Source organism: Gopherus evgoodei, chromosome 5 (assembly GCF_007399415.2).
Source record: "Gopherus evgoodei ecotype Sinaloan lineage chromosome 5, rGopEvg1_v1.p, whole genome shotgun sequence".
Classification (NCBI taxonomy): Eukaryota; Metazoa; Chordata; order Testudines; family Testudinidae; genus Gopherus; species Gopherus evgoodei.
In genome coordinates, this window is record NC_044326.1 from 142,705,234 (window position 1) to 142,727,277 (window position 22,044).

The 22,044-nt window shown below is 42.3% G+C and overlaps 1 protein-coding gene across 1 annotated transcript; it reads left to right on the forward strand.

Moving 5' to 3' along the window:
• The first annotated feature begins 5,387 nt into the window (after window positions 1-5,387).
• On the forward strand, window positions 5,388-14,312 carry LEPROTL1 (leptin receptor overlapping transcript like 1). The gene is made up of 4 exons (XM_030565561.1): window positions 5,388-5,495; window positions 9,196-9,274; window positions 10,834-11,020; window positions 12,008-14,312. Exons 1-4 carry the CDS (start codon window positions 5,480-5,482, stop codon window positions 12,122-12,124), a joined length of 399 nt encoding a protein of 132 aa, XP_030421421.1. The 5' UTR covers window positions 5,388-5,479; the 3' UTR covers window positions 12,125-14,312.
• Window positions 14,313-22,044: the final 7,732 nt, after the last annotated feature.

The following is a 22,044-nucleotide window of genomic DNA, read 5'->3' on the forward strand; positions in this document are numbered from 1 at the left end:
CGCCGACAGCTCCCCTTACTGCGCAGGCGCCTGCGAGCCGCGCCCTCTGATTCGCTGGTGATTGTCGAGCGGCGCTCGCTCGCGCATCCCTGCTGCGTTCTGGCCTCGCTCCGCCCCCCCGTCCTGATCCCGCCCCCTGTCCTGCAGAGCCAATGGGAGGCGAGGAGTCTCTGAGCGGACAAGGGGGTTGGCTGGGCAATGTCTAAGGGTAGGATGTAGTCAGGGGTATTTTTAGTAAAAGTCATGGACAGGTCACAGCAATAGCCAAAAAGTCAGGGCCCCGACCTGCCCATGACGTGTCCTATATACCCCTGGCTAAAACTGAGGTGCTGACGGAGGCTGGGGCAGGACTCCAGCAGACGCTGCTGCTTTGGGGGGATGATCCAGGGCCTGCAGATGTTACTGCGGGAAGTGGCATGGGGCCCCGGCACTGCTGCTCTGGGCAGCCCAGGGCATCATCACTGCTGTTCCTGGACCGCTGCTCCGGGGTACCGCAAGTAGAGGCTGGTGCAGCTGGCCCCTCGTGCCCTGGGGTCAACCACACCAGCTGTTGCAAAAGTCCCAGCAGTCCGAGAAAGTCATGGAATCCATGACTTCTGTGACCTCTGTGAAAGACTCATAGCTGTAGCAATGTCTAATAGGTGCACATATTATTTCTATAGTGCAGCTGTTTCCCATATTCCCTCACTGTTCAGCACCACCCAATGTGAGTGCCTCTCAGGCTGGGCCTCTGCTCTGCCACAGCGCTGGAGCTGCGGGCCAATGCAGGCAGAGTTAAGGGTGTCTGGAAGCGATTTTGTGTCCTCAGGTTGTTTTGTTAGGAAAGAGTGACACTGGGTGCAGGTGGGGCTGAAGGAGCGGAAGATTATTACACCCCATACAGGGTGGCCTTGCCTGGGGCTGATCCACTCCCCGAAGCTCCGGGGGCCCTCTCAGAGCAGGAGCCCCCTCCACAGCACATGGGCCTCTGACTCCAGCCCCACTGATCAGAATACATGCTCCCTCCTGGACCCGTTTTAATGTAAAAAGCAACTAGGAGTCCTGTAGCACCTTATAGACTAACGGATGTATTGGAGCATGAGCTTTTGTGGGTGAATACGAAATACGAGAGCCCAGCCTGCATCCCTTTGGCCAGGCCTCCTAGGGATAGTCTTGACTTAGTCACAGACTCAGCTGGTTACACGGTGTGGGTTAAAACCTGGGTTACTTACAACAGCAGGAAGATAAGGGCTAACAGCTCAAGGCCAAGCCTGCCATGTAGCCTTGGTTGAACGCGAGCTGCTAACCCAAGTTAAATGCCGAATAGTTGTGTCTTCTCTGCTGTTTTAATCCAATTTTGCTATCCTGAGTTAAGAGCACACTTTGCAGCCTAGACATACCTAAATGGTGATGCTCTTGTTCAATCAAAAGTTATTGGGCTTGCTGCAGGACACACTGGTTGAAATTTTGTGGCTTGTGTTATGCACTAGATCAGAGGTCAGTTTAGATAAACATAGTGGTCCCTTCTGGCCTTAACAACTGAATCTATAGACCCAATTTATGCATTATAGCTCTCATTTGTGTTAATACACTTTTTTAATATTGTAAACTTTCTGTGGGTAATATAGTGCCTAATGTATTAAGCCAGAGGTTCTCCACCTTTTTCTTTCTGAACCCTGCCCCCCCCCATGCTGTAAAAACTCCTTTGCCCACCTGTGCCACTATAACAGTTTTTCTGCATAGAAAAGCCCAGGCTGGCATTGAGGGGTAGCAAGCAACCAAGCAGGGCAAGTTACTGGGGCCCCACACCACAGGGTACCCTGTAAAGCTAAGTTGCTCAGGCTTTGGCTTCACCCCCCCGTGGCGGGGCTCAGGATCAGGTTTGGGCTTTTTGCCCTGGCCCCATAGAGTCCAATGTCAGCCAGCCCTGCCTGGCAGACTCCCTGAAATCTGCTTGCAGCCCTCCATGGGGCTCTTGACCCCCAGCTGAGAACTGCTGCGTTAAACTTAAATGTAGACCACACCCAATCCTCCTCTTAAAAGACTGAGCCTTACATTTTTTTGGCAAAATGTAGCAAATTGGTTGTGCTTATTGAGGACTTGAGCTAGATACAGATGTGCAAAAAGCATGTGGGTCATGGAGGGCCTTTTTCGCTTTGTACTATCGTTTATTTTTAAACATTTTCTAATAAACTTTTAAATCTGTTCCCTCCAAGTTCCTTTGCTCTGCATTCAGTGTGCAGTTACATAGTTTATGTGTGGCTCTTTTGAAAGGGATGAGCAATTATTTTATACATCCAACAACATCTGAAATTGTTCAGGTGGGAGGGAGGAGCAGCAATCTGTAAGCTGCAGAATTGCCAACCTCAAGCATTCAAAAATCATGACTCAGACCCAAATTAAATTTGCCTAAAAAATAACAAAACAACAACAGTGGGGATGTTTTGATTTGTCTTCAGCATCCTGGTCTGACTGGCTCACAGTGTCAGCCAACCACAAGGGCTAGAAATGAACTTGTTTTACAGAGGAACGTCTCCCATAATGAAAGCATCAAATGTTGTGCGACTAATGATAATATCAGGGGGGTTGCAATATTTCTGAGATAAAAGCTAAGGCACTGCTGGCATCTGCACCCAGCAGAGAGTGATCCAGGGCCGGGCTGAAGGGGGTATGACTTGAACGGTTCATCCAGGGCCCCCAGAGGGGAGGGACAAGTGGGGCAATTTGCCCTGGGCCCCACAGGGGCCCCAACGACAATGTCTGAGACTCCCCCACCGGACCTGACCCCGCCTTTCCCCAGCGCCTCAGCGCGCTGCGTCCAGGAGCAGCCCTGGACAGAGCTAAAGCGGTGTAGCTTGGGCAGGGCCTGAGCTCCTCCCGCTCCGAGCTGCTTGGTAAGGGGCAGGGCTGCTAGCTGTGGCCAAGCGGTGGGAGCTCAGGTCTTGTGAAGTTACGCCGCTGCAGTGCTATCCAGGGACGCTCCTCAGCTTGGTGCACTGAGGATCCAGGACAGGCGGGGGTAAGCAGCATGGTAAGGGAGCCAGGGGGATTGGATAAGGGGTAGGGAGTCCTGAGGACAGTCAAGGGACACCTCTGCAGCTGAGAGCCCCGGGTTGATTTAAAGCCCCTGGATCTCCCAGCCACAGCCCATGCCCCATGGCCTTTAAATTTTGAGGGCACGCCTCTTCTGGTTGAGGCCCCCCCCCCCACTCAGGACTCCTGCAGTACTAGTAAATCCTGTAAGTTACTTTCACCCCTGGGCGGGAGTAAGTGGCATGGTAAGGGGGCCAGAGCCAGGGGGGTTGGATAAGGGGTAAGGGGTCCTGGGGACAGTGGTTCTGGGGGTATGGTCAGGGAATGGGGAATGGGAGGTTGGATTGTGGGTGTTCTGGAGATCTGTCAGGACTTTGGGGAGGGGCGTGGATAGGGATCGGGGCAGTCAGTGGACAGGGAGTGGGGGGGGTCCCAGAGTGGTGGTTGGGGGGCACCTCGAGGGGGCGGTGAGGAGACAAGGAGCAGGATGGATTGGGGATTCTGAGGCAGCAGTCGGGGAGTAGGAAGTGGGCGGGGGTTGGATAGGGGGCAGGGCCAGGCTGTTTGGGGAGGCACAGCCTTCCCTATCCTAAAGCTCATTCAGCAGGTTGAGGCTTGCAGACAGCTATTTAACATAAAGAGACAAGCTGTTATCTTTTCCCTTACGGCTACCATCCCTTTCACTTCTCAAATGCCAAATTATAGTCTACATTTAATTTCAGTGCCATAGGGAGATTCATTTCAGGGGAGGGCAGCTTCATTAAAATTAGCCACTTTAAATTAACAGTGATAGAGCCAAGAGAGCCATGGGGGAGGGAATCACATGAGAAGAGCAATATCCTACACCACCTACCTCCTTCCCAATCCTACTAAGGGAGACTCCGTTCCCCTGCATTCCCCAAGGCTCCAGAGGGGTTAATTCAGTGGTTCTCAAACTTTTGTACTGGTGACCCCTTTCACACAGCAAATCTCTGAGTGCGACCCCCCCCCAAATTAAAAACACTTTTTTATATATTTAACACGATTATAAATGCTGGAGGCAAAGCAGGGTTTGAGGGGGAGGCTGACAGCTCGCAACCCCCAGTAATAATGTCGTGACCCCATGAGGTGTCCTGAACCCCAGTTTGAGAACCCCTGGGTTAATTTAATTTTAGCACCCTGTGTCCATTCACATGCATGTGCTATTTTGAACATATCAGTTTTCACAACATAGGCTCATCCCAGATTCTGGAACAAGCTCAAATGCTCAGTTTGTGGAGTTTGTACATAAACTATACTAAAGACAAACCCACAGTAACCATCTCCAGTTTGTGAGGGACCCCAAGGAGCCAGTCTCTAGGAAACAGATAAATTCATGGAGGTTAAGTCCATTAATGGCTACTAGCCGAGATGGGTAAGGAATGGTGTCCCTAGATGGATGGCAGGACAGCTATCACTTGATCATTACCTGTTAGGTTCACTCCCTCTGGGGCACTTGGCATTGGACCTTTGGTCTGACCCAGTATGGCCGTTCTTATGTTCTAAGCTAAATGAATCCAAAGTTATGGAGACAGATATGAGTCAAGGAAGCCAGCAGAGTATCAGAAACCTGGAAAAATCTGAGTGGATGGGCTCAGGTGTTTGGTCACAAGCTGAGGTGGTTCAAAAGTTTTGGATTTTTGTAATCAGAATTTTTGTATTGTTTCTTTAAACAATCAAACACAGCAAGCAGCAAATATTTGGCCACACACTTCTGAAACCCCAAACCATGTTCAGGTTTTGGCAGACTAATTTCAGCTTTTCAATTAAAAAAACCACAACAAATTTTGAAGGAAGGCAGACATTATCCGTGATTGTTTCTGCTTTTTGAAAACCCCTAGTTTTGATGGAAAAATCTTTGTCCAACCCTTTTAATGAGCTTTAGTGCCTTTTAGCACTAGTTGATGCTGAGACCCAGTGATACCTTGTAAAGGTGACTTAAAAAAGAAGTTTTTTCAAAACTGGGTTTGTGTTGAGATGCAGAAGGTTTTTAAATGTTTATTTTTCGCAGGGCCGCCGGGGGGGGGGCAAGTGAGGCAATTGGCCCTGGGCCCTACAGGGTCCCCCCCAAGAATATAGTATTCTATAGTATTGCACCTTTTTTTATGGAAGGGCCCCCGAAATTGCCCCAGGCCCCATGAAACCCTGAATCTAGGCAGCCTTGGCTTCACCTTGCTGGTCTGGGGAGGCTGAGTAATATGCAGTCTCTGGCCCTTTAAGGATTCCCCGCTGCAGTACTGGCCCTTTAAGCAGCCACCTTCCTTCCCCGACACCCCACCCCCAGCGCAGGGTTTCACAGTGCCCGAGTCACATGACGGAGGAGCGCGCTCTTGCCTTGGCGGCTGCGCAGTTCTCACCGGAAGTGTTGCTTCGTCCCGCCCCCCTACGCACTTCCGGGGGTTGAGTCGGGGGCTTCTGGCTGTGCGGTGAGGGGAACGGTGGCGACGCCATGGCCGGGATCAAAGGTGCTGGGGGCGGGAGCGGTTGTCGGCGGGGAGCGAACGGGCGCCCCGAGACCCAAGGTCCCAGCTACCCCCCGTGCCCCGAGGGGGGGCAGAGCCTTCGCTCCCTGCTGCGGGGCCCGTCTCCCTCCCGCAGCCTGCGCCTGGCAGGGAGCAGTGCCTGGGCCGCGGGGTGCACGGAAACGGCTGTCGGAGCTGCCTGGCCGCCCCGGCGACGGAGCGCGGCGCTGAGCGGTTCCCGGCGCTCTCTGGTGTGGGGGCCCGAGAGGTCTGATCCTCCGTGTGGCTGATCCAGGGCAGCCCCCATTGCTCTGCTCGTGTAGCTGGTGGAGGCAGACCGTACCCGGACTTTGTCCCCGCTTGGGTTTGACAGCGAGGTAGCTGCTTCCACGTGAAAACAAAGCCTCAGGCTTGTGGCACGTGGTTGGTTTAGCCTTGGCTCGCGTTCGTGCGGGGGGCAGGAGGTCAAATTTTAAACACCCACAGAGAGTAAATTCTGCAATAGGTATTACTTGTGCCTTCCCTCGGTCCGCCAGTGAAAGTCATCTTCTGGCTATTGGCAACCTGACTCATCAAATTCTAGCTTTACTCTAATCTTCATTTGTATCCTATCTGTACAACTTCCAAATCTCCAGTAAGATTTTTCATAAATCAAATCCTAACTTTAAATGGACTGATCCATACAAAGGAACAAAAGCTTTCTGAAATCTCTTGGGAATACCCTATGTTTCTGTGCAGTTAAATAACTCTAATTTCAGGATGTTATTTAAAGAAAGAGTTACAATAAAGCCAGCAGGCTGGTTAAGAATCGGTAAGCCTTCAGCTTCTTGAAAATCTGTCATTTGCCTCAAAATGTTTTTGGATAAAAACAAACATATGGAACCAAAAGCGCCGTATCTTAATGGGGAACAGGTTTAAAATGAAATCTAAAATATTCCTCTATTAATAATTTCTTTGTTTAACATTTTAAATGAGCTAGAAGTAGCCTCAGGTACTAGCTCAGCTTCTGAGATCTCTTGCTGATTTTTGCTGTATAATTATATTTTCTTTTAAAATAACCCACATAAATAGAGGAAACTGACTGAAACTATGTATGGGTTAAACAGTACAATGTACTATGGGTAAAATGCTGTCAACTTAATATAGGGCCTGATTCAGAGTTCTCTGAGGTAAGAGTTTTTGTTAGCTCCATTGGGCTTTGGACGCCGTACGCAAACTGAATGATCGATTTTGAAAAATTTGAAAGAAAATGTACAGTTCCAAAAACTCTGTTCACTTCAGTTTTATTGTCTGAATCTATACTGGGATATTGGTGTGTATATATTACACGGCTTCATGAGAAAGCTCTATTCATTCTCATTGCTAGCTAAATTATACTGCCAAAGTTAAATCATGTTTTCTTCACAATAGGATTAATAAGTGAAGTAACCCCATGAGGTTACAGTTAGGGACTTATAACCTTTCTTGTGCTTCAGAAAGTCCCAGGGTGGATATGATGGTCCCACTTGCATCATCTTTGTTCTTTAAGTATTAACAGGTGAAAACATGTAGAGCCTGATTTTAAATTACATTCAAAACTTCATCTAACATAGACTTTGTTTTAAAGCTTAATATAAATGTTCATGTAACCAAGTTACATTTGTGTGTAGTATTATATACAAATGTACAGAACCTTTTAATACCAATAAACATCTCCTTTAAATTAGATATGAAACAAACAAATAAAATGCTCTGATGGCTTGGAATCTGGAAAAAATCTGGGAACTTGAGTTTCAGTAGATTTGAATGAATCCTACTTAATACACAAGTGCTCACACTTCAAAAGATTTAATTCTGAAAAGCATAGTAGCTGTAACATTTAATTTGGCTGTATATAAAGTTAAATTTTCATCGGTAAATAACCGAGCAGTTTTAAGAGGACATCATTTGATAGGATGATAAATGAAGATTTAAAACAATTACACTTTCACATCAGTCAGTGGGACTATTCCTTCTGTTTTCTGTCTTCTATTTTCTGATTTAAAAAAAAAACTGATTTCTAGTGGATGCAATTGCCATACTTTATTTTTTATATAAACTTGGACATCTGAGAGTGTGAAATAAAATTGAGTTATATGTTGCATGTGACTTGACACTCATTTAGTCAGATATAACTTCAGAATAACATTTAAAAAAGAAATCACCTAAGAGAAAAGTTTTCAGAACATAGCCTTGTGAACAGTTATCTGTATCTGACCTATGATACTAAACAATGAATAAGCATAAGGCAGTGAGTTTATCCAAAGGAGGCTGGGCTTCTTTGCTAAAATCTTATTGTGCTAAGCGAATATAAGTCCTTTGGAAATATGTCCAGTTGTATTTTTTGCAAGCTTGATTATGGGGTATTCCATTCAATAAGCATGATTTGTGGCTCATTTCGAAGTTCAGCCCATTTGCATTTTTAGTGTGACATTTTTAGTGTCTCACAATTCAGGTAGTTGAATAGATTTCCTCCAAACATGGAAAAAACATTTAATATTCTGTCTAGCCCCATGGAGTTTTTGAGCAAGTGAAAAACAGAATTATTATTGAATCTGTTTTGCAACCTTAATTACAGCATATTCTGTCAAGCAAATGCTGGGGAAGGGTGAGGAATGAGATCAGCTCACCCCAATCTACTGCAATAGCATCCATTGATCTGTTTTAAGTGTTTGTAAAAGTAAAATTGACTTGGATATTATAAAAAGCAGTACTTGTGGCACCTTAGAGACTAACACATTTATTTGAGCATAAGCTTTCGTGGGCTGCAGCCTACTTCATCTGATGCATAGAATGGAACATACAGTAAGAAGATATATATACATACAGAGAACATGAAAAGGTAGAAGTTGCCGTACCAACTCTAAGAGGCTAATTAATTAAGATGAGCTGTTATCAGTAGGAGAAATTGTTTTTTGTAGTGATAATCAAGATGGCCCATTTCAGACAGTTGACAAGAGGTGTGAGGATACTTAACATGGGGAAATAGATTCAATTTGTGTAATGACCCAGCCACTCCTAGTCTCTATTCAAGTCCAAGTTAATGGTATCTAGTTTGCAAATTAATTCTAAGTTCAGCAGTTTCTCGTTGGAGTCTGTTTTTGAAGCTTTTCTGTTGCAAAATTGCCACCTTTAAGTCTGTTATTGAGTGACCAGAGAGGTTGAAGTGATGTTCTACTGGCTTTTGAATGTTATGATTCCTGATGTCAGATTTGTGTCCATTTATTCTTTTGTGTAGAGACTGTCCGGTTTGGCCAATGTACATGTACTATATGTTCCATTCTATGCATCCGATGAAGTGGGCTGTAGCCCACAAAAGCTTATGCTCAAATAAATGTGTTGGTCTCTAAGGTGCCACACATACTCCTGTTCTTTTTGCGGATACAGACTAACATGGCTGCTACTCTGAAACCTGTTGGATATTATAGGATACTCTGTGTAAGCTCAAAAGCTTGTCTCTCTCCCCAACAGAAGTTGGTCCAATAAAAGATATTACCTCCTCCACCTTAACTTTGAAAGTCTGTTAATGCAGCAGGAGGAGGCTGTTATTGCAATGACACCCTTGACTTGTGTAGATATTGGTTAGCTTTGCCAATAGCCAAAAAAATAGTTAATGCTTTCAGATTGTGTTCTGTGTGGTCCAACAAACTGACAATTCTGTTCTTGATTTGTGTTTTCCTTACAGCTTTGATTAGTCTGTCCTTTGGGGGAGCAATTGGACTAATGTTCCTAATGCTTGGGTGTGCTCTTCCACAGTACAATAGGTAATGTATACAGTTTTAATACACTTTGACCTCATGGCCCTTTCACTACTGAATAGTCTGTCCTCCAGAGCCAGCGTAGTGAAATTCCTTTTGCTGCACACTGGCCAGTTCCTATAGGCAATTTTTTGATTATGGATTGAAAATGTTGGAGAAAAAACAAAAAAGGTCACCTGTGAACTAGTTTTCAGCTATCTGGTCAGAAAAGGGAAATCAACTAATATTTATAGCATAGTCTTAAATACATACCATTAAGGAAAGCATCAGAAAAATGTTTCTCAAATACTCCTTTTATCCTATAACCTCTGTGTCTTTGCGATTGACAAGGGTTTTAGCATGTATTGAAATGGGTAATGAAGTGTATTGCCACTGTGATTGCCACTTTGTCCAACAAACTCTATTGGATAGTTGACAGATTCACTGATAAGTGCAGTGTTGTAGCTGAGTTGGTCCCAGAATATTCAAGAGATGATGAGGGCAAAGTAATATCTTTTATTGGACCAACTTCTTGGTCTCTCTCAGCAACAGAAGTTGGTCCAATAAAAGATATTACCTCACCTACCTTGTCTCTCTAGATTCACTGATAGACAAGCTTGTAGACCATCTAGCCAAAGCGCAGGCCCTTCTAGTTTCTTCCGTATACCAGGTCTGTTTGATAAATTGTCCTGCCCTTCCAACTGATGGTAGAATGAAAAAATTATACTACACACCTCTTGCTAGGTAGTATGACATCCTGTGCTGCTGTTGTGGGATAAGTTGTCCTCATGGATCTGTATTTTGGTCTGTAGCATCCTTTTTCCTGCTTTCTGTGTTGAATGTCAGGTGTAGTGCTAAATATAATTTGTGACCCCTTCTTATTGAGTGAACCCTAAACTTAAAATATCTGCCAAAGTATTAATTTTCCAAGTTCTTAAAAATATTATGGAGGCATTAATTCCATTGCTATGCTTTTTTTGCCTTTTCTTTTTAAATGTCTGTGGAGAACAATTGTCTCCTTCTATCGATAATTTTTTATGGTCAGCTTTGAAACCCTGTAAAGCTTGGCTTGGTTGCTAAACTATTCAGAGTGGAGTTGATCATATCTGGTTCTTTTAAATGATGCAATGAGGCTCCCAGAAAAACATGGATGAGAACTCCCTCTCAACCTGTTTTCCTCCACTGTCATTGAGGTCAGCTGAAACAGCCCTGGGCTTGAACATCCGAGGCTACTGCCAGAATATTTTCATTGGTGGCCCCACCTTAGGTATGGAATTCACTTCCCACATGGATGAACTGGAGCCAATATGTCTGTCAGTTCATGTTGGAATGCCCCATTTTTAAAGTTTTGCCTGAAGAGGAAAGGTATTAAAAGGGGGTTATAACTTCGCAGTGGGGCAAGAAACTGTAGTTGTTAATATGCTTTGTACAGCAATCATTGTGGTGTAGGGGCTTCTTAAATGTTCCTGTTTCCTGGATGGGAGGATAAAAGTATACTCTTAAGGGTGTATATCAGGAAAAGTGACGACAAACTAGTTACTTTGAAGAAATGGGAATATTAACTCTTCTTTTTTTCTTTTCCCCAGCCAATACTGGCCACTGTTTGTTCTGTTTTTTTACATCCTTTCTCCTATTCCATACTGCATAGCAAGAAGATTAGTAGATGAAACAGATGCTACAAGTAATGCTTGCAAGGAACTAGCAATATTTCTTACAACAGGCATTGTTGTCTCAGCATTTGGACTACCTATCGTATTTGCCAGAGCACAACTGGTTAGTAATATTTCCATATGGGATCATGTTCTTTGCTAAATGATTTTATGTTGTGTAATACTTTCTCTGAGCTTAACGTTTTGCTGATACACTTTAAACATCTTAGTTTAAAAGTTGTATCCAAATGTATCTGAGTAGATGAAAATGTATATAACACTGCAAACATTCAAGAAGGAAAACATAACAGCAATATAAAATCTTACCCACAGAAACAAAGCTAGAAATGTTCCAAATAATGCGGAAACCATTTCTGTAATAGTTAGAAAGGACAGTTCCTTAGTGGTCAGCTATTTCTCTTTCTTCTTTTTGTTAGGCTCCATAAATACAAATATAGGATGTCAGAGAATTATGAAAAAATGAGTGGACCTCATTCTAATCAATGTATAATTCTCTTCAGCCCCTCCAACCACTCTGTACTGCTTTTTATTCTTTCACTTACACCTTTTAAAAGAATATTTAGTGTGCATTAATTCCATTGAGAAAATCAGAAAATAAAGATTTTTTTTTTAAAGTTCTTTCCTAGAGGGAAACTTCCCACTAGAATGTGGCTTTCAAAAGTGCCTGAGAGAGTCAGGTGCCCAACTTCTATTGACTTTTAATGGATTCTGAGTATTTAATTCCTTTTAGATGGATTTTGAAAATAACTTTTTCTAGAGGGCTGCATCTATAATTCTACGTTTAGGCAAGTCTAGCACTGGGGCCAGCAACCAAAGGAGCACCAGGGTAGATTGAGAGCAGACATGTTTATTATTGTTATCTAACCCTGCTTGGAGCAGGTCTAGATGATACGGTGGTAAAAAACAGCTGTACCTGAACTCTAGCAATGAAGGGAAGCTGCTCGGGTTCTGGACCAACTTGTCCTTGCATCAGTGAATTGTTACACTTCAGACCACATTCAGTAACTTTGCATTCTATTCTTTTTGTCTCATTTGGTTGCTTCTGCTGTCTAGTTCTCTACATATGTAACTAAATTTCCCTTGTCCACAGATTTTGTGGGGAGCATGTGCACTTGTCCTCACAGGGAATACTGTCATCTTTGCTACTATCCTAGGATTTTTCTTGGTCTTTGGCAGCAATGACGACTTCAGCTGGCAGCAGTGGTGAAAGGAGCTTCATACAGAACTATCGTAGACATCTTATCATTCAGCGGCCATCCATACAAATGAGAGAATGGGCAATAAGGAGAAATAGCATAGCAAGCCTTTGGTGTATTTTAGATACTCCTTTTCACCTTTGTTTATTGTTAAGTATCTATCTTCACTGACTTGTTGATGGATTTCAAGGTTTCTATTGTTTGGAAAGACACTTTGTTTTCACTTCTTTTTATTTAAATATGTTTAGTATCTCACTTCATTAAAAATTGTAACTGTTGGTTCTATTCTGTTTTTGTATTTATGCTACATATAAATGCTAGAACAAGAATTTTTAAATAGTTTCCTTGAGAGAGTTTTTAAAGATACATTTTATCTGTTTTTTTTCTTTTGAACATGGTGACTAAAATATGATGTACAAAGGCGACAAAGTAAGCTGTTGTGCTGCCAAAATGCAACATTGTCAATAAGCAGATGTGTAGATTGTCAGTGTGTTTTGGTGGGGGGTATGCGTACTGGATGAGAGTACTAGTTGTAGACTGTTCTGCTCATACTTCTATGACTGAAGGGTTGACACCACTAGCTTGGGGATGGGGCAGCTGTTCTGCCAATAAGCAGGTAATTATTTTCTGGAATCTGATTCCTATGTTTTTAACACCCTTAAAGGAGTACTTCCCCTTTTTTATTCTCAACTCTTCTGTGGGTGTGACATACAAATCTCTTATGTAAGTTTATTGATGCTATAAAATGCAATATTTAAATTGCATTGGTGAGAAAAGAAAACTGACATTTAATTCCATTTTCAAAAAATCAGTGTTGAAATGTTTCTATTTATAAATATTGTATGTTTTTGTTCTTATGTCCCCTTTTCACACTTTACCAAAGGGGAGGTAAAATGTTCATTTATGGAGCTACTGATGTATGTTTGCAGCATATACAAAATATTTTTCCTGCTTCCCTTTTTTAATTTATTTTTTACATAGTATATATTGAGTAAAATGGCTTTTCAAATGTAGACTAACACTTAAATCATAGGTATTTAACTTGCGTAAGAAAATGAATTGCTATATTAATATACAGTACAGTCAAAGCATGACTTTTTTGCAGGTCTTTGACTGAAATGATTTCCTAGTGACTTTGTCAGTCTTTCAGTTCATGCATTATTTAACAGTAATGTTATCTGTAATAATTGTAGTTCTTGTTCCATAAGGGTATGTCACCCGTAATTTACAGTATTTAAGTTTTCTGCATACCTCTCAATTGTCTGTTTTTAATTGATGCAAATCCTATTTATTAGTTGTGATACACAGTAGATTAATGCAGATTAGCCAGGCTTGATTATATTAGATGCATCAATAAAGCTGACCAAAAATACTTCTAAAATCTATTTTTAGTCAACTTTTTTTTAAAAAACGAAGATTAGAAAGCTAACTGTGCAGGTATGATAAAAATTGATTACTTAGGTCATAATTACTCTGTGCTTTTTTATACTGAAGCACTGGTAAGTGGATCTTGGCTTATCTTGTTTGAAAGGGGATTCTTTTATTTACACGGATGTAAAAGAACTATAAAACTATTTCAAGTCTGATAATCATGATAGTTACATATGTGATATTGAGTATTCAAGATATTTAGTATAGCGCTTCAGCCACCTGTAAAGACATGCAGCAGAAGAATCTGAGTAAGGTGGACATTTTCAAAAGTGCCTAAGTGAGTTAGAAGCATGTCTCATTGACTTTCAGTGGGACCTGTTCACCTAAATACCTTGCATGCTTTTGAAAATCTTCTAAACCAGTGGCTAATGATAGTACTTGCCTTCACACAAAAGGTAGCACTTGTGACTTTGACAACTCCTCCCAGATTCTTGAATTTTTTTTATGACTTGACCCAGTCAATTGCCCAGGAAATGAGTTCTGTTTTTCCCATGCCCACATTGCTTTCCCAGTTGTCAATGTAATACCCTGCTACTCTTCCACTTGTCCACAGAATTTTTTATATTTAATAGCTGTGTATTTTTCTGTTCATTGCATTGACAGCATTGTGTTCTTGACCTTGCGCACTAATTAGACATAGTGCTGTCTCTGGTTTCTAGGCTAGACACTTGAGAGGTATGATTTTTCCATATAATATGCACTGAAATAGCATTGCCATCCTTCTATAGAGAACTTTTAATGATGAAACAATAAACATCTTAAATATCAGCTTGAGTTCTGGGTATTTAATGAAAATTTACTGTTAACGTTAATGATCTGATGTGTTTAAAACATGGATTGCTTTCCCCAACTTGTTTTCATAGGGTTGTCCTTGCTGTTGGAAAAATGTGCTTGTTTTCAATAATTACTTGAGGCAGCTCTGTGAGCCAGTTCTTCATTAATCCAAGGCTTATCATAGAGGTTTAACATTATATATTCATCAGTATATGATGATGTCCCAATGAACTCCAATAAAGCCATAAAAGATAATATTTAAAATGTTTAGACACTTTTCCAAGTCTTTTTTCCATTTTCTTGAATTTCATTTGTAAGATGTGTAATATCAGATGCTACCTCTCTAACTTCATTGTATATGGCTCCAGACTTACATTGCCAATAGATATCACAATATGGGGATTTCTGAAATTCTTAAATTATATATAACAGTATGCTAAACCATACAGTATTCTTTTTGGGCAAATCCACTGGTTACAACTAAGTTAGCACAATTTAAACTTAAATATACCACAGTAATATGTTGTCAGTCAAAACTTTGATATGTTGCGTTTCTGCTACATTTATTGCCTCAGTACACACAAGGTGTAAGAATACTGATTTATAAAGAGTGGTGTGAAATACATCCATCAGCAAACTTCTGACAATTGAGAAGTTGATAACACATAGGGCCTGTTTCTAACAAAGAAATCAATGAAAATTGTGGATAAGCCCTTTCCTTTTTTTTAAGGGGAAAAACGAATAACTTTATGGGGTCAAATCATTTTCTGAAAGCAAAAAAAATGTGTATTTCTAATATGTGAAATCTGAGGAAAATTATAATAGATGGCTTCTGATGGTTGAAACTCTACTTTTCTAACCGTCACTCATATGTGAGGAAAACCAGTGAGTCAGAGTCCTGTAACAGGTGAGGGAAGAACTTATGACAGTAACAACAAAGAGCTGTTTTTCTGAGGTAAATGAGATCTCTTGGGACCAGTAGTGCGAGAAGTGTTAATGTAGTTTGTTTATTGGAGGCAACTGAGTTGAGACTATTAGCAAATAAGGATTACAGATTAGGTCTAAACATAGCAGTGGAGATTAATTAGCAAAATGGCAAATGGAATTTGACTAGGATAAGTAACTCTTGACTAAAAACTAAAATGCTCATGAACTCTGAACGTGCACTCTCCTGAGTGGAAAAGGCTGAAAAGTCATTGTGAACAGGTAATTTAAAGAATAAGGCTGCTGTCAGGGTTCCCTCCCCACTCTGAACTCTGGGGTACAGATGTGGGGTCCCGCATGAAAGACCCCCCTAAGCTTATTTCTACCAGCTTAGGTTAAAAATTTCCCCAAGGCACAAATTCTTCCTTGTCGTTGGACGGTATTGCTGTCACCACCAAGTGAGTTAGACAAAGATTCAGATTTGTCTGAAACCCAAAATATCTCCCATAGCCCCTTCACCTCCTTTCCTGGGGAGGCTTGAGGATACTGTACCAACCAAATAGGTAACCAAGGTGAGCACAGACCAAACAGTTGGGTTTTTAGGACACTAAAAACCAATCAGGTTCTTAAAAGCAGAATTTTATTATAAAGAAAAAAGTAAATGCAGCACCTCTGTGAAATCAGGATAGAAGGTAATTTTACAGGGTAATAGGATTTAAAACAGAGGATTTGCCCTCTGGGCAAAACTTTAAAGTTACAAAAAACAGGAATAAACCTCCCTCTTAGCATAGGGAAAATTCACAAGCTAAAACAAAAGATAATCTAATGCATTTCCTTTATTTACTTTTTTTGTAATCTGAGGGTATGTCTACATCTACAATTTTGCAGCGCTGGTTGTTACAGCTGTATTAGTACAGCTGTATAGGGCCAGCGCTGCAGAGTGGCCACACTTACAGCAACCAGCGCTGCAAGTGGTGTTAGATGTGGCCACACTGCAGCGCTGTTGGGCGGCTTCAAGGGGGGTTCGGGGAACGCGAGAGCAAACCGGGGAAGGAGACCAGCTTCGCCGCGGTTTGCTCTCGTGTTCCCCGAACCCCCCTGCAAACCGCAGGGAAGGAGACCTGCTTGCATGGAGGTTCGGGGAACGCGAGAGCAAACCGGGGAAGGAGACCAGCTTCGCCGCGGTTTGCTCTCGCGTTCCCCGAACCCCCCTGCAAACCACAGGGAAGGAGACCTGCTTGCTCGGGGATTCGGGGAACGCGAGAGCAAACCGCAGGGAAGGAGACCTGCTTGCACGGGGGTTCGGGGAACGCGAGAGCAAACCGGGGAAGGAGACCAGCTTCGCCGCGGTTTGCTCTCTCGGTCCCGGAGCCAGCCAGCAAACCGCAGGGAAGGAGACCTGCTTGCTCGGGGGTTCGGGGAACGCAAGAGCAAACCGGGGAAGGAGACCAGCTTCGCCGCGGTTTGCTCTCGCGTTCCCCGAACCGCCCTGCGAGCCGCAGGGAAGGAGACCTGCTTGCATGGGGGTTCGGGGAACGCGAGAGCAAACCGGGGAAGGAGACCAGCTTGATTACCAGAGGCTTCCTCAGGTATGCTGGGATACCTGCTTATTCCACGGAGGTCAAGAAAAGCGCTGGTAAGTGTCTACATTTGATTACCAGCGCTGGATCACCAGCGCTGGATCCTCTACACCCGAGACAAAACGGGAGTACGGCCAGCGCTGCAAACACGGAGTTGCAGTGCTGGTGATGCCCTGCAGATGTGTACACCTCCTAAGTTGCAGCGCTGTAACCCCCTCACCAGCGCTGCAACTTTGTGATGTAGACAAGCCCTGAGATGCTTATTTCAGGTAGGGTTTTAGGAGAGTGTTTTTTCCTGCTTGGTCCCTTTCTGTCTCAAGAGAGAACACACACACAAGAGCACAAACAAAGCCTTCCTCCTCACCCACCCACATTTGAAAGTATCTTCTTTCCCCATTGGTCCTTCTGGTCACGTGCCAACTAGGTTAATTGAACCGATAACCCCTTACAGGTAAGTGATTCTGTACCAAGAGGGGTTTAATATTACTGCATTACATAAAGGTTGTTACCCTTCCCTTTATATTTGACAGCTGCCTATTGTAAAGGGGAAAAAAAAGGATTTTAGGTTGCATTTGCAAAAGGATGGAGAGTACAGACTTGTACCTTATGCAATTGCCTTGCCTCAAGAAACCACTGAGTTGTTTATACAAAAATAGTGGTACAGTGGGTTTACATACCAGAGATTGGAAAGAAAGTGAAGTGTTAACAATGTCAACATAAAGTCAAGCTTCTGAATCTGCCTATTGCAAGTTACTCCTTCAATTAGTATAGTTTTTCTATACTTTTTAGTTATAGTAACAATGTTCAGCATATAGTTCCCTCAAATTTGTCTACTGTGTACAACAAATGATTGAGCAAGTCTAAAACCTCTAAATGTAGTCTCTCCCATATTGTCTGTTTGTTTAAAAAATAAGTCAGTGGCAACATTATCTACCAATTTACTATGGAAGTGTTACATATACCTGTATTGTTATGATTTTAGTGTTCATGGGTAATAATCTTGTATCCAGGCATTGCTGCTGAGCTGCAAGTTAAACAAAGGCTGTTTGTGCCAAAGATATTGTCAAAATGAAGTCCTGTAACAACAGCAAACTGTATGTCATGGTCAATGTGTAGTTTGTCTATTCTTGTCAGAGGAGTGATGTTCTGGAAAACATTCCAAGAGGAGCAGTGGGAGCAAAAACCGAACCTAAAACCGATTCAAGACTGAGCTTATGTTTATGCAGGGGATGGTATGACGTTGCCTATGATGGCATATGGCCCATATGTGACTGTTATTAGCAAATCTCTTCAGAGGCCAGAGATGGGACACGAGAAGGGAAAATCTCTGAGTTACCAGAGAATTTTTTCCCAGGTATCTGGCTGGTGGGTCTTGCCCACATGCTCAGGGTCTAACAGACTGCTATAATTAGGGTTGGGAAAGAATTTCTTCCAGGTCAGGTTGGCAAAGACCCTGAGCTTTTCTTCCTTCCTCTGCAGTGTGCGGCATGGGTCACTTGCTTGTTTGAACTAGAGTAAATGGTGGATTCTCTGTAACTTTTAAGTTTTAAATCAAGATTTGAGGACTTTAATAACTCAGCCAGAGATTATAAGCCTATTACAGGAATGGGTGAATGAGGTTCTGTGGCCCATGATATGCAGGAGGTCAGACTAAATAATCATAATAGGCCCTTCAGGCCTTAAAATCTGAGTCTAAGATGTGGGAACCTAAACTGAAGCTGGAATAAGAGCTGCCTCAAGATGATCCCAAATGTGTAAAATCCTGCAGAAGTTTGCTGAGGAAATTTATGGCACAGATGAAAAATCAAGAACAGACAAGGAATAGAGAAGAAATTGTCATGGGGTCGGTGGAAAGCTGCATGGGGAAGATTGTCAAAAGTTATTAGAATTTTTTAGAATATACCATATATACTCGTTCATTAGCCTATTCATTTATAAGATGACCCCCCCGCCCCCCAAGATGGTTAGGTAAAAATAGTAAAAACTGTCTGGCCCTTTCATAAGCCAACCCTGTATTTCAGGGATTGGCAAACTTTGGCTCCTGGCCCATTAGGGTAAGGTGCTAGTGGGCCTGGACGTTTTGTTTACCTGGAACATTCACAGGCACAGAGCCCCTCAGCTCCCATTGGCTGGGAATGGCAAACTGCGGACACTAGAAGCTGAGGGCTCCATGCCTGCAGATGCTCCAAGTAAACAAAATGTCCCAACCTGCCAGCGGCTTTCCCTAATGGGGCGGGAGCCAAAGTTTTCTGACCCCTGCTATATTTTAAAAGCTGGCATCACAAGAAACACTCAAAAGTTTTGCTAGAATTATCTTAATGTAATCTAATGAAAAACCTGTTATAACTACTGAACAAATATGCATTCACCTTCAAAATTAGTCAATATTTAAAATTAGTAAATGGATATTTAAAACAAGTAACTTTAGAACAATATGGGACTTTAAAAAATCTTAAAATCCTTCAAAGTCTGAATCAGTCTTTGATTCACCAACCAGTTCGTTAAACTCTGCTTCAGTCACAGCTGTACCTGCATTGTCATCATAGATGTTGGCAGTGTCATCGTCAAACTCAGATTCCTTCTCATCATCAGCCTCTGTTGTGTCATCATCAAACATGACATCATCTTCTGACTCGTCGAGTGAATTGCTGATATAGCATTTCCTAAATGATTTTTCTATCATTTCCGAGGGAATGGACACCCATGCATCCTTGACCTACTGGGCGACCAGATTCATTTCGGGCTTCATAAGATTCCCGCCTTTTGTCAACTTCGCCATGCCTAAGCACGTCCGTTCATACCACCTTTTGCATAGCCTGTCTTTAAAGGGTTTGTTCTTCCAGATATCAAGTGGTTGTAGAACTGAAGTTAAGCCTCCAGGTATTACAAAGTAGTTTTCATATTTTTGGCCACACTTTTATAATTAGGTTGTTGAATGTCGACAAAATGGGTACATTGTCACTAGAATTGGAATTCGGCTGCATGCTCTGCAAATGTCGAAAGACGACAAATGCAAGTCAGTAAAGCCATCAGTTTGTTGCATCAGTGGATTGGTGTACTCGTTTCATGAACCGTCATAGTTTCTTTCTTCGTCAGTGAACAAAGATTTTTCATGTCCCAAATGAGCATAGCAGGTTTCTTACTCCACACTTTTTCCAGACATTCAATAATCCCACGTTCATCCATCCATCCCTTTTTGTGTAGACATACGACACTAGCAGGAAATTTCATGTTTTTAGGCAAGGTTTTTCTTTTAAAAATAACAGGAGGGAGCTTTGATCCATTTGCCAAACACGATAAAACCACCGTAAAATGGATTCTTTTCATGGCCAGTGGTTTTAATTAAAATGTTTTTTGTCAACACTGGTTACTGATCTGTTGCTTGGAAGATCGAATGTCATTGGTGTTTCGTCCATATTGCCTATTTGTGACAGTTCAAATGCATATTCCTTTCAATATTTTATAATAAACCTTTGGGGAAGATTCGATTTTTTTTTTCCTTCTAGTTCTCTCGGCAGCTTTTGTGCTATCTTTGTTTGCTGACAAAGACAGAGACCATGATGGGTCCTGAAACGAGTACACCAACCCGCTGATGCGACAAACATTGATGGCTTTACTGACTTGCATTTGTCGTCTTTTGACATTTGCAGAGTATGCAGATGAATTTCAGTTCTAGTGACAATGTACCCATTTTGTTGACATTCAACAACCTAATTATTGAGATCTTTCTCTAGCTCAGGAAATTAAGCGTATCTCATTGGATACTTTTTTCTTGCTTCTTGGCATGTCTTTTAGTGTTTTATTTTCTCGCCATTCTCTTACTTTCTTCTCATTGATACAGAATTTACGAACACCAGTGCAATTATTGTTTGCTTCTGCATATTAAACAACTTTAAGTTTGAACGCTGCATGATAAGGAGACCTTTTGATTTCTCTGTTCATTTTAAATACTAGTATGAAAATTATTATTGTAGTTCTAGATTTTGTAGGACTTTATATAGGAATGTCACCTGCTTTATCACAGTCAAATTATTATTGCTCTCTGTTTATTTCAAAGCAGCCCTGTAGCTTGGCAAGTCTGTGGAGATAACAGCTATTTCAATTTTATTAGCGATTCCATCAATTCTGCAGGTTATATTTTCATATTTGCTTGAGACTTATGAGGTCCATTGGTAGAAATGCATGAAGAGATCACATTACACAGTAGTGGACTGACACCAGTGCTATAGTACTATCATTCATTGTATTTTTCTGATTGGCTTGTGAATTTTGTGAAATGCATGGGTCAAATATCATGCAGATCTGCAGCACTGCTCTTCTAGTATTCCCTTCAAGCTAATGTAGTCCACTGAACAAAGCCTTTGCAATTTTAAAAGGCTGCAGTATTGACATCAATAAATGGGTTGGCAAACTTTGGCTTAGGCCAAAGGGTAAGCCGCTGGCAGGACGTTTTGTTTACTTGAAGCCTCTGCAGGCACGGAGCCCCTCAGTTCCCTGTGGCTGTGGTTTGCCGTTCCCAGCCAATGGGAGCGGCAAACCATGGCCACAGGAAGCCGAGAGGCTCCATGCCTGCAGATGCTTCAGGTAAACAAAAAGACAATGTATTAGATATTCAATTAAATGATTTCATAGAGTTTAAAACCATCAAATTTTGGTGTAGACTCGTTTATAAGTCAAAGTCTATAGGATATTAACTTCCCATTTCAGGGAGAGGCATGATCTGAACACAGGGTAGGGACCTCTACTGAGTTCCCATCCTGGTTCTGTCTATGTCCATATTCTTATTTATATTGCTTTAGTGCCTAAGGTCTCATTAGGCTAGACACTGTACAAATATATAATGAGTCCCTACCCTGAAGAGCTTACAAGTGAAAGACAAATCAGACAAAGGGTAGAATGGGAAACAGAGGCACAGTGAGGTGAAATGATGTGTCCAAGTAGCAAGACAATGGCAGATTTAGGATTAGCTCCCAGGTCTTCTGCTTCCCAGTCCACTAACCCGTCCACTGGACCATGCTACAACTTCAAGCAATGCATACAGAGCCAGGAAGCAGGTACTATCTGCTTTTCAGTGGGAAAAGAGAGAGATTTAGTGATTATATTGATTGGCTTTGTGATTGTATAAGTCTCCCTGCCTCAATTTCCCCTCTGTAAAATGCAGCTAACAATATCTAGCTTATGGTTTTGTAAGTATTTTTCTTCTCTTGTAACATTGATACAGT